At 44.3% G+C, this 12,765-nt stretch overlaps 1 protein-coding gene across 6 annotated transcripts in view; it reads right to left on the bottom strand.

The window, feature by feature from the left end:
* The window catches only part of LOC115194212 (nuclear factor 1 B-type), an 83,711-nt gene that overhangs the window by 17,645 nt on the left and 53,301 nt on the right, over nucleotides 1-12,765 (bottom strand). For 4 of the 6 annotated variants that reach the window (XM_029753693.1, XM_029753694.1, XM_029753691.1 and 1 more), the window contains 7 exons: nucleotides 11,820-11,888; nucleotides 10,205-10,325; nucleotides 9,747-9,865; nucleotides 7,045-7,176; nucleotides 6,524-6,708; nucleotides 4,289-4,430; nucleotides 4,038-4,120 (listed from right to left, as the gene is read on the bottom strand). In XM_029753693.1, the coding sequence (XP_029609553.1) occupies nucleotides 4,038-4,120; nucleotides 4,289-4,430; nucleotides 6,524-6,708; nucleotides 7,045-7,176; nucleotides 9,747-9,865; nucleotides 10,205-10,325; nucleotides 11,820-11,888 (851 nt within the window). The remainder of the gene's footprint in view (nucleotides 1-4,037; nucleotides 4,121-4,288; nucleotides 4,431-6,523; nucleotides 6,709-7,044; nucleotides 7,177-9,746; nucleotides 9,866-10,204; nucleotides 10,326-11,819; nucleotides 11,889-12,765) is intronic. The other 2 variants (XM_029753692.1, XM_029753696.1) reach the window with 1 other exon arrangement.

The following is a 12,765-nucleotide window of genomic DNA, read 5'->3' as shown; positions in this document are numbered from 1 at the left end:
CACTGGAGCACATGGTGGAGGAACAGTCCCTGTTAAGGGTTAACCAAGGAGAAGACATGAAAAATAGTTTTTTTTCCTTCTCCTCACTGATTTTCCACTAAGGAATTGTTGTTTGGAAGGAGGAGGGGTGTGGAAGGTGTGTGTTTTGGGGGGCCCTGGGGACATTGGGGTTCTGACTACACTTTATCTCTGGAATATCGCCTGTGACTGCATCGGAAACACGACACCTTAAGTCGGTGAAACTAATCCACCTCGTATGTCTCCTCTCTCCACCCAACCAGCCTCGGAACAAAGGTCTCCCTTAAACACACAGGAGAAAAGTGTCAATGCATCTCATAACTCCACCAAATAATTATCCAGAGCCGGGGTGACTGACAATAACAACAAAGGGAGAGTATCTATGACATTGTTTACTCCACAGGGAACAGTGGCCTAGTGTCATCAACCACAGGTTAAAAGACCTAGCTTCTTAGGTTTAAATCATCCTGAACCACAGAACACACACACAAAGCCTGACTAATATAAGATTAGCATGATGAATGGCTATTGTATTGTATTTCCTCCAGGTCTATTTCTATTCATTCAGCATTCAGTGGCAGCGTTAGGGTAAAGAATACTATGTAAACTATACTAAAAATAGAATATTATAAACTATTGTTCTTCATTAACCTACCTGGTTAAATAAATGAAAGAAATCTATCAAATAAAAAAAGGGGTCTTATTTAGTCTAACGGCAGCAGTTCAGCTGCTGTTCAGTGAGTTAACTGACAGAAGTAGCAAGGCTACTAAAAAATGTGGCGTATAAACTCCACACATGCATGGACACACACGCTGTCCAAAAGAGTCCTCCCCGCTATAGAGAAGCATAGCATCGTTAACAAAACAGCACATTTTCTGCCTGCTCTACCAAGCTGCAGAGAAATACAGGCCAGGCTTTGTCATTACACTCAACAGGAACAGTGGAGAAGAAAAACCACTGATTATTATGTAGCTGCGTGCAGATGCATTAAATTAAGCATGGTTGAAAACATTTGGCCTCGGACCAGCGTGTGTGAGTGTGTGTGTGAGTGGTGTGTGTGTGTGGGGGGGGGGGGGGGGGGGGGGTTCATGAGGAGGGGCTGGCGCTCCAAGCCTCATTTTTCCACCCTCGCCAACCGCAATGCTCCTAACCTCACACACAATTCAGCCGCCACGCGGCCACATCTGCCCGGTCTGGCCGCCGGGACGACCGCTCGACGCCAACAACACCAAACAGTCTGGTCCTGGTCTGTATCGTACACTGTCTGTTCACGTGTCTCAGGCTGAATATTGTGACTTCCAGAACAGCATGTGAAGAATAGCACATATTTTTGAATAGGAACTGAACCACGACGGAGGAGTAATTGACATATTTGTCTGTCTTTGTGTGCACATTCTTACTTTTGTACTTGCTTTTGAAACCATTATTTAGTTTTTCAATGGGCTGTGAAATTAAGCTAAACAAATTGCATTAAGGGAATACTGGTCTCTTTTTATGTCTGTGATGACTTATTGGCATACAGCAAAATATTTGTAGAAAACTGTAGAGCACACCTTCATCATATTACTGTATTTCTATTTACTTTCTGCCCCATACCAAAAATAATTTGGTAAAAGATATTTCTAAATATGAATTACATACAGTATATGGAATAGTAAAAAAAAGTGCCCAAACACTCCCCTACGTATTTACAGTGCCTTCAGAAAGTATTCATACCCCTTGACTTATTCCACATTTTGTTGTGTTACAGCCTGAATTCAAAATGAATTACATTTATAATTTTTGCTCACCCATCTACACACAATACCCCATATTGACAAAGTCAAAACATGTTTTTACAAATGTTTGAACATTTATTGAAAATTAAATACAGAAATATCTAATTTACATAAGTATTCACACCCCTGAGTCAATACACGTTAGAACCACCTTTGGCAGCGATTACAGCTGTGAGTCTTTCTGGGTAAGTCTAAGAGTTTTGCACACCTGGATTGTACAATATTTGCATATTATTCTTTTAACAATTCTTAAAGCCTCTGTCAAGTCGGTTGTTGATCATTGCTAGACAGACATTTTCAAGTCTTGCTATAGATTTTCAAGTCAATTTAAGCCCAAACTGTAACTACAGTAGGCCACTCAAGAACATTCAAATGTCGTCTTGGTAAGCAACTCCAGTGTATATTTGGCCTTGTGTTTTAGGTTATTTTCCTGCTGAAAGGTTAACTTGTCTCCCAGTGTCTGTTGGAAAGCAGACCAAACCAGGTTTTCTATGCTTTTTTCTGTGCTTAGCTCTATTCTGTTTCTTTTTATCCTAAACAACTCCCTCGTCCTTGCTTATGACAAGCATACCCATAACATGATGCAGCCACCACCATGCTTGAAAATATGAACAGTGGTAATCAGTGATGTGTTGTGTTGAATTTGCCCCAATATAACGCTTTGTATTCAGAACATAAAGCTAATTTCTTTGTCACTTTTTCCGCAGTTTTACTTTAGTGCCTTATTGCAAACATGATGCATGTTATGGAATATTTTTATTCTGTACAGGCTTACTTCTTTTCTCTCGGTCATTTAGTATTGTGGAGTAACTACAATGTTGTTGATCCGTGTTCAGTTTTCTATCACAGCCATTAAACTCTGAAACTGTTTTAAAGTCTCCATTGGCCTCATGGTGAAATCCCTGAGCTGTTTCCTTCCTCTCCAGCTAGTGGGTGTATTGATACACAATCCAAATGAATAACTTCACCATGCTCAATGGGATATTTAATGCCTGTTCCCCCCCACCTCATCTACCAATAAGTGCCCTTCTTTGTGAGGCATTGGAAAACCTCCCTGGTCTTTGTGGGTGAATCTGTGTTTGAAATTCACTGCTCGACTGTCGGATCTAACAGATAATTGTGTGTGTGGGGTACAGACATGTGGTAGTCATTCAAAAATTATGTTCAACACTATTATTGCACACAGAGTCCATGCAAATTATTATGTGACTTATTAAACACATTTTTACTTATTTAGGCTTGCCACGACAAATTGGTTGAATACTTATTGACTCAACACATTTCACCTTTGAATTTTTTATTAATTTGTAAACATTTCTAAAAACATAATTCCATTCACATTGTAGAGTATTGTGTGTAGGCCAGTGACACAAAATCACAGTTTAATACATTTTAAATTCAGGCTGTAACACAACAAAATGTGGAAAAAGTCAAGGGGTATGAATACTTTCTGAAAGCACTCTATTAGGACAGTGAAGCTAAAACATTGAATTTGGCTCTATACTCCAGCATTTGGATTTGAGATCAAATGTTTTATATGAGGTGACAGTACAGAATGTCACTTTTTATTTGAGGGTATTAACATGCTTATCTATTTGACCATTTAAAAATGAAAGCATTTCATGTGTCTAGTCCCCCTATTTGAAGGTGTCATAAGTACTGTATTTGAACAAATTAATTTATATGTATTGAAGTAGTCAAAAATGTTGTATTTGGTCCCATTTTCCTTGCACGCTATGACTACAAAGTTTGTGACTGTTGGATGCATTTGTAGTTTGTTTTGGCTGTTTCGGAGTATGTTGTCACTAATAAATCAGATAAGTGAAAACAGATATGTACGAAAATACTCTCAAATAAACGGTTACATTCTGTACTACCGCCTTATATGAAACAATTGATCTCAAATCCAAAATGCTGGACTATTGAGCCAAATTAGTTTTAGCTTCACTGCCCAAATAGATACGTAGGGGAGTATATGTCTCAACTATACAATTACAGTGCATTTACTGTCACTTACTGGAGCGAGCACTTTGAGAAACAGTTCATTTCTGTGATCGTTTTACTTCTCAGACTCCGCATGTATCTGTGCGAGAACCGACAATAAGGTCTCGCTCTCAGATAGAATGAAATATCTCTGTGGTCTCAGATCCCTTTTGGAGAGGTTGAGAGGAAGGAAGGGAAGGAGGGAAGGAAGAGGGGAGGAGAGGATGTGAAAGAAGAGTAGTGGTAATGTGTCTCACCTGTTGCTGGTGAAGAAAGGCCGGATCTCTAGGGCTCAGTCCTACAAAACGATTGGCTGTGGGGGTGCCCGGTGCTGAGTATCCTGGAGGAGCAAACACACAAACACAGACAGACAGAGAGACACATGGACACAATGAGAAAATATTACATTGATTGATTCTTTATAAAGTGCGCGAAATGGAAACTGCTACAGTAATGGCGCACAGAGGGGTTTTGCAGTGCCAGGAAGAGAGAAGGAAAGGGAGCTCACCGTTGTACTCACCTTCTGATGTGATGGGCTTGGTGTCGGGCATGGAGAGAGAGACGGGTCGCACTGTGCCATGGTGCGGAGAGGGGGCCAGGACTGGGGTGAAGTGGCCTGGAACCTTCCCCACCTGGCCACTGCTGTTAGGCTGGGGGGGGGGGCAAAGACAGGGAAACAAAATAGAGGAGGGGGCAGTTAGTGACACAACTCCTCTATTACTTGAACTGTGGCCACTTGACAAATCCCACTGGGCACAGACGTCAATTTCGTTGAAATGACTGGGAATCGTTAAGTAAAAGAAAGGACAGTAAAGTGTGTTTTACGGTATTGTTTTCACAGTCAGTTCAGTGCTGTTTTGTGTGGGAAAATGTCGCCCTCACTTGACACAGCGAGAGAGAGAGAGAGAGAGAGCGCAAGAGAGAGAGAGAAAGGGGGCTGATAGTAGGGGCGAGAATTATGAAGGGAGGGGGTCCAAGGAGAAAGGAGTATGGAGGAAGGGAGAACAGCCCTGCCCAAATAGCCTGTGTAGATCATCTCTAGTGTTTTAAGAGAGAAAAGGAGCTAGTGGGAGCTACTCTTTCAGACTGCGGGAGACGGTCTGTGGTGCATTGGGCTCTTTGGCGCCCCAAGTTCAAACCTCAAAAAGGCCTTTATGAAAAAGAATTGTGTCCACAGGGTTCCTTAAAAATGTGAATAGAATGTTTAATTAGAGTGTAATATAATCTGCGTTAAAGCAAGCATAAAAACATTCTGGCTGCCGTCCATGGGATTATAAGAGCTGTTTTATTTGCCGAGACGCCCTCCTCTGCACACCCACATACCCACACAAACACTCCCCCTTCTCCCATCCAGCACTGTGGAGGAGAGGGGCCAGTAATTCCGCCAAAAGAGAGCAGAGGCCCCGGCAACGGCAAATATTTACGGCCTTTATCGTTCCCTGTGGTTTTGTCTGAAGTAACAGTCCCGGGCCGCATAGATCCAGCCTCGTCTATGAGCCCATTGTTTTCAGTGAGAACAGCGGGGATATAAAACTCACATAAATATCTCACAGCTCTCTCATCTCTCTATGGCTGCCCCCTCCCTCCCTCCCTGCCCCCCCCCCCCCCCCCCCCCCCCCCCCCCCCACACGCTCCCAGCACAGTGACACAAGGCTTTAGTGTGTACCCAGTTAATGTATAAAGTCTTCTGTCAGGTTTATCAGAAGTTCATGACAAAAAAAACTGCGTTATGACCCTCTGTAATTATATTTGTTTTATGAAAAAGGGCCTGGATTTTCTTTGGAATATTGAGTTAGTGGTTTTTACAGTGTATATTTTACATTTCGGCTCTTATCAAAACAGATCTATAGAGTATTTCAGAGTTAGGTCGGCATTCAGTCATTGCATAAAGGGATTTTTCTGCACTTTAAAAAGTGTTTAGATCACAACAGCAGCATATTCTGAATGGAGGGGGTTCAACTTGACACTTGATTAAGAACCTGGCTGAGAAGTCACCTGGTGCGTCCAACGACACTGCCAATTCCTAAATCCTGTGTCAACTCCCTCCACCCAATGCTGTGCAAAACAAACGTACCCCAGGAAGGCTAGTGCTGTGAAGCTACTATGTGCAACGATTGAACTAGTCTTCTCAACGATTATAAACATTGTCCACCCGTTTTCATGTGTCAAATGTTATAAAGCACCCAATCCCCAAAACTTATTCTCCAGGTGAAAGCTAACTATTAAGATTGCCACTAAAATTAGAAGGAGCAAAAATAATGTTCAGGAAAGTGGCATTTGATCAACATTCAATTGTTGTAAAAATGTCAAGGCACAATTGTATGGGGCAGGTATTATTTTTGACAGAGACAGAAACATTTAGAAGTACATTTTTCAATTTAATAATTGGTTTTATTAGAGAAAAATTGAACTCATTATTAAATTAAATGAAAATGCAACTGATACTTGATTCAATCATCACATTGAAAAGTGAACTACAGTATAGCCAAGCTGGTCCGGTGTCCTTTAACTACGCGTAGTGTCAAATATCCATTGTTTTTCATCAAACGTTCGCCATAAAACACATTTTCTACTAAACTCCCGAACTTCACATCCAATCATATCACTGTTCACAAACACTGTCAGTCAGTTAGGCCTACTGAGGAGAGAGATTGTACACAGTCAAGTTCTCTTAAATAAAATAAGTGAAATAGGAATGTAGCCCAACCCGAATCCCCTCCAGTGTGCTGCAGGTCACACTCACCTGGCTGCTCTGTGGGCTGGACGGGTCGTAGCTGGGCACGTAGCTCTTCAGGGAGTCAGGGGGGTTGAGATGGGGCGGGTAGCGGATGGTGGGGTGAGAGAAGTAGGGTGACGGGGCAGGGGGCAAGATGGCCGAGGCAGAGAACTGAAGGGGGGAATGGGGTGGAGGGCTCCTCGTCGATATAACTAAAGGGGATAGGGAGAGAGGGAGGGAAACAGAGAGAGGGAGGGAAACAGAGAGAGAAATAGGGGAAGACAGACAGACAGACAAGACAGACAGACAGAGAGACATACATTTAGAGAGGGAGGGAGAGAGAAAAACAAACTATTGAAAAATACACTAACGGAGAACAAAAACGTACACATTACAATCCCAACTAATTCAAAGGACTTTTGGGGGAAGGCTGAGGGGGATGCATGACAAAAACACTTTCAGTTCAATCACTTTCTTGTAGAGGTCACTGTAGGTCACCGAGTGAGCATGTCTAGACTTAGTAGGGGGCAGGTGCTTAGCCTACTGACCACTGTGTCCGACCCCTGTGAGTCCGGGGTGGTGGTGCTGGGGGAAAGTGCTCAGTCTGGAGGAGGAGTCCTGCGGGGAGGTGGGGCTGAACAAGGGCTTCTCTGGCTTCTTCATGGTGGGAGACGACATGTCTGGAGGAGAGGAAACACATACACACCTGGTCAGGGGGGGGTTACCTGGCAACCACAGAGCCACGCGCACAGACGCTGACAGAAGTAGCATCGCTGTTCTTGCGGCGACATCTTTCAAACATACTCCCACGCTGTGGCGTGGTGGCAGTCATAGTATAGGCTTGCCATCGCTGTCATTTGACACGTTTGACATGTTTTCTAATGTCTACATGCAAGGTACTGTGTGACAATAGGACTGAACATGAAAACGAATGGACTCCGAGACCTCATGTTCTGTGACAGCAGCCGCTCTCCCCCGACCGTGGGTCAAGCTCAAGTGTCCCGGCCCTGTCACAAGACCTTTATCCCTCCCTCCCTCCCCACAATAGAGAAGAATCCACCTGAGAGGGAAAGGTGACTCATACCCAACCAGGAAAGGGACAAAGACCTCAGGAATCCAGGGGAATTCCCCACTCAGAATTTTGTAAAAGGAAGCAGCTTAAGTCGTTAAATTCTTTTTAGCAACTTGAGCAATATCTCAGACAAGATGGACGGATCTTTCATTTTGTAAGACTTTCAGACTATGGTACCACCCCACTGTGCACATACATACTGGTTGAATCAACATCGTTTCCAACGTGGAATAGACGTTGAATTGATGTCTGGACCCAGTGGGACAGTTGTTTGTTTTTTTACTGTGGTGTAACATTCGCTCTAATATATTCTTGAAATGTTCTAAAATGACAGAATTACACGATGGACACTTATGGAGAGAGACCTATAATTGTAAAAACATTGAAATGAACATCAACAGACTTCTCTAACAAAAAAAGTCGCGCTGGTCTGGGAACTGATCAATGTAAAATCCTAGAATTCACTTAGAATCCTTAGATAACAACACATTGCTATATGTCAAAATGATTTAACTTTATGAACTCTGTTACTTCACGTTCCACCCCAAAAATGAGCGAGTAAACCAGGGTGTGCTCAGGCCAGGGTGTCCCAGACAGACGAAAGGGCTATGAATCTTACCAAGCAGATATCTAGCTATGAAATGCACCACCGGGTAAGTACGAGGAGCCAGGATTAAGTACTGCACATTTCGTAGGAGCATAGATATGAAAAACCTTCATCTTCATTGCAAACAGCTGTTCGTTATCAAACCAGTCGCTGACTGAGGATTTGAGAGCAGTGCCAAAAAATATGTAAGGGGAGTGGCTAGGTATACATAACTCCACAACATGGCGTCAGCTGTACTGTAACAGTGAAAGACATTTCAGTGAGCTTACTTTTGATGACAAAAAAAACAGAATTACGCCTAATCCATGTGCAGTGTAAAAGGGATTTGTCGGACTAGGCATGTAAAATAAATGTCCGTTTGGCACTTTGGACAGCCTCATATCAGTTATATCAATATCAATCCACTTATTTCTTTATTCCCTCTTTACAGAGTCATTTTCCATCAATTTCCTGATCTCTCCTCTCCTCTTCTCCCTAGCCATTACATTTCAGCATGTGTTCCCCCCCGATACTGAAAGGTAAAAACACAAAACAGCGGGAGAAGGAAGGGGGAAAAAAACCACAGTAAATCCCAGTTTCGTTTAAAGAAGAGGGGGGGGGGAAAAAAACACCTTATGCTGTCGGATGTTGGGACATTCTGTACCCTAAGTGTTTTATCTGTCGTAGGGTAGTGAGATGAGAGGTGTCCCTCTCCCTTCCACTCTAGGGCTTAAGCCCTGGGGGGAGAAGGGGAGTGTGTCTGTGTGTGTGTGTCGGAGGAGAACAATCTGGAAACACGGGACAGTGAGGGCTTAATTAAAAAAGCTACGGGCCCTGGCCTGCACCACGAGACCAGGTAATGAGACATACACCCCTCCCTGGAGGATCTCTCACACACACCCTCTCTCTCTCTCTCGCTGCCTGTCAGTATAGTGGCGTTAGCAGGGCTAGGCACGGGATGGCCCACCAACTGGGCCTGCCACCTGTTGAGTCAGACAGCTCCTCTGGGACCTAGCTAGCTTCAAACAGGGGCCACCACACCTTCCCATCACTCACTCCACCTCCCTCTCTCTCTCTGACACACACACATGCAAACGCATGCCTGGATACGCGCACACACACACACCTGTTAACCCTAGCGTGACCTTTTCAATCTTGCAGTCTAATAACACAACAAGTTTAATAATAAAGTTCTCTACTAAGTCTGCTCACAGCCACAATTGCTATAGCTCTCACTAGCATGTCTTCCTTCTCACTTTCATTGGTGCAACCCTGCATTCCACAATTAAATCGCTACCAGAATGAAGATTCCACTCACTTCGCTTCAACATTGCAACTCTTAACACTCCTTCAAAACTCCAATACTCCCTCAGACTGGCGAGAAAACAGGAAGCAATGAGGAAGCTCGCAAACTACCAGCGAACTCAACAACCCTCCAAACGAGCTTATCAACAGGGGCATGTTCTCAGTCGAGATATTTCCTGTCAACATTTCTGTTACTCACCCAGCCTGTTTGTTCTTATCATATTTATTCAACAGTAATATTGTAGACCCCCCCCCACACACACACACACACACACCTCCCCTCTCACCTTCTCTCTCGTGCCAGGTCCTGCTGCCGCTAGCTGGGGAGCTAGGTGAAGAATAGAAGTCAGGGCCAGTGGGACTGGTCTCCATGCTCTCGTCTATGTTGAGGGTCTTGGGCCGTTTACTGGAGAAGAAGGCGGAGAAATGATGAGTCACAACACTGTATGTGCTCTCTGATCCCTGTGTGTCTCTACTGTCACTGCCCCTTGATGTTGGAAAAATGTCATATCTTTACTGCTAACGTATTGTCTAGATGTGTGGGTGTTAATAAAGTTGAACTAGAACAGATGGCTAAAATATGGAAGTACATGATGGAGTAAGATTATCAATTTGCCCCTCTGACAGAAAACTGAAATCAGTTTTGCATCCACCCCCCCTCTTCATCTCATTCAAAGTTCAGAGGTCAAGGTGTGATGCGGGAGAAGGAGAGTGGGGTTAAAGCAGGGTCCTGCAGTAGACTGACCTGCCAGGCGGGGAGGAGAGGGAGCGATGGAGGCCCACGCTGGAGTTCAGGTCATGGTAGTACGGCTGACTTGGCATGTCGGCCATGGAGAAGTTCACCCCTGCCCCCTGGGTAATGGGCGCTGAAGAGTAGGGAGAGAAAAAGAGGTTACTTCCTGGTCACTGGCCTGCTGATTGGTTGCCTGCTGAAGCTGTGATAGGCTTTTGATATGATGTGACCTTGAGCATGGCCCACAACTTCACTGAAATGATCTCAGTGTACATGATCCCCTCTCACATGACTGAAAATCATTGAACCTTTGCATTCCACCAGCATAATGCAAACTCATGAACTCGGCCACACACACATCAGCTCTCTGATTGGTCCTATGCTCAGCTGGATCATTCTCAATGACCTATTGTAATTGGTCAAGCACATATGAATAAGTGCATTGAAGTTCACTTTCATGGTGCTCTTATGTGTGATATGCTTTGAGAAACCACAGCCCACCACTGTGTGAAAGTCGACTTTTTTTTCACCCTGTGGTTGGCAACCGCGAGGGAGGGATATTGTTTCAGGGAGGACAGCTGAGTGATAACTAGGGCACTGTGTAAAAGCTCCTTCCGCTCTTGAAGCTGCCGCCCGCGATGGGAGCCCTGTGAGGGCGGTGGGTGGGTGGGTGGGTAGATTGGTTTGGACTCGACGAGAGACTGGAGTGTGTGGTGGGGTCTGTTGTGGTCTGAGGTTCACCACTGGCATGAGCTCCAACCCCAGCACTGCAGTCTTGGAACTGGCAACCCATGGCAGCCCTGGCATTGGCTACCCAAGGGCATTTGTGTTTTAATTTACTGCCAACGAGACTCTCCCTCTCTCTCTCTATTTCCTTCACTCTCTATCTCTCTTTTTGGCATAGCATACTGTGTGTAATACCACTTGCTCTGTCTCCCAGCCAAGTCATTTAACCCCGTCTGTTAAAGAAAATACAACCCTGACTTCTGAGTCCAACCAATGCCAGGCGCAAAATCACAACGATGCTAAAACACCTGTTCACGTTTTTTCCTCTTCTTTAATTTGAATGTGCATTTTGGAACCGCAAAATCACAGCACTGACTGAATTTCAATTGGCTTAAAAGGTCTACTCCGCAATCCGTAAAACAACAAATCAAAAATGGCAGTACAAATTACAGAGGGGCTTAAAAAAAAAACATTAAGTAGAAAACAGGAGTTGTATGTCAGTGTCAGTGAGTTCTCAGTGTACCCCAGGCATGTTAGAGGTCAGGACACAACATCCCATAGGTATGTGATAGAACACAACAGCCCTTGAGGCATACAGGTAAATCCTGCCTGAGGGGACCATTGTCCTCAGATAGCTGGGGAGAGCGATTCCTGAAAGAACATCCGTCATCGTCTTTGAAAAGGGCAGGCAAGTCTATACAAACACACACGGTCGCACAGTCTCACACAGTCTCACACACACACATACACACCGGTGTACTGTACACACACTCATGTTGTATTCTAATGCTGGAGACTTGCTCGACTGGATTTTCTGTTTTTGTACTGTGAAGCTTGCTGTTTTGAATCGGCAATGAGGATAAGGGGTATTGAGGGCGATGGTGATAAAGTATATACTTACTTCTGGACACACGCACCAGCTCTGAAACACTGAAGACTCCTGATTTGATGAAGCTGTCTTCCAAGTAAACTGCAGAAACAAAAAAACACAGATAGACAATATATCAATGCAACATTAAACCCAATGCTTTGTGTTCTCGTAACTAAGAGTAAGTTACATTCGTAGTGATTCGAGCTGTTGCTAAAGTAATAAATCATTACTTGATTCCCTGCTTACAATACACAGGACGAGCAAAAAGTCTTGGCCAAATATTGTTTTCTAAAATAGAGCAACCATCATATACCCGTCAACCATAGCGACACGACCCAACACAGCTCCAGCCTGAATAATGGCAATATTGACAATACTGAAACATGGAGGCTTTGAAGTACAATATGTATGGAGCCCAGAATGTGAGAAAAATAACTATTATGACCCATCAGTCTAGCCTGGTCCCAGATCAGTTTGTGCTGTTTATATGTTTGTCATGACAATAGGAGTCGGCGATATAGCACAAACATAACTGTGACCAGGCTAATGTCAGTCTGTCAGCCATTCAGACAGACATGTCACTGACATCCAAAACGACTTCGACATTTCATCCTTTGATGTTCTGAGCAGGACCATTGGGTGTGCCAACAACATAGGGGGGGGGGGGGGCGTGAGTCTAGATTCCGATTGGCAGCTAAAAGCACTTTCTTCCTCCTAATTCCTCAATGCAAGCCAGCGGGCGTCCCAGAGAATGACAGGGGAACTGTGGCACTGTAGTGGGAGCAGCTAGGGAGGCCCTCACGGGGCCTGAGTCATTGGCTCAACGTTGGCTCAACGCAGTGTTTGACTTGGCAGCGAGACGCACATGCAGGGTAGGCAGAACCTACTCTTGAGGTACGGAGCTAATTACGTTCTTGCTCTATTTTCATTCCTGGCCCGTGATGACATAGTCCAGGTCAGTCCAGGAAAGCAGCAA

This window comes from Salmo trutta, chromosome 5, assembly GCF_901001165.1.
Source record: "Salmo trutta chromosome 5, fSalTru1.1, whole genome shotgun sequence".
NCBI classification, from domain to species: domain Eukaryota; kingdom Metazoa; phylum Chordata; class Actinopteri; order Salmoniformes; family Salmonidae; genus Salmo; species Salmo trutta.
Note: the sequence above shows the minus strand (reverse complement) of the source record. Positions and strands in the feature narration are given on the sequence as shown.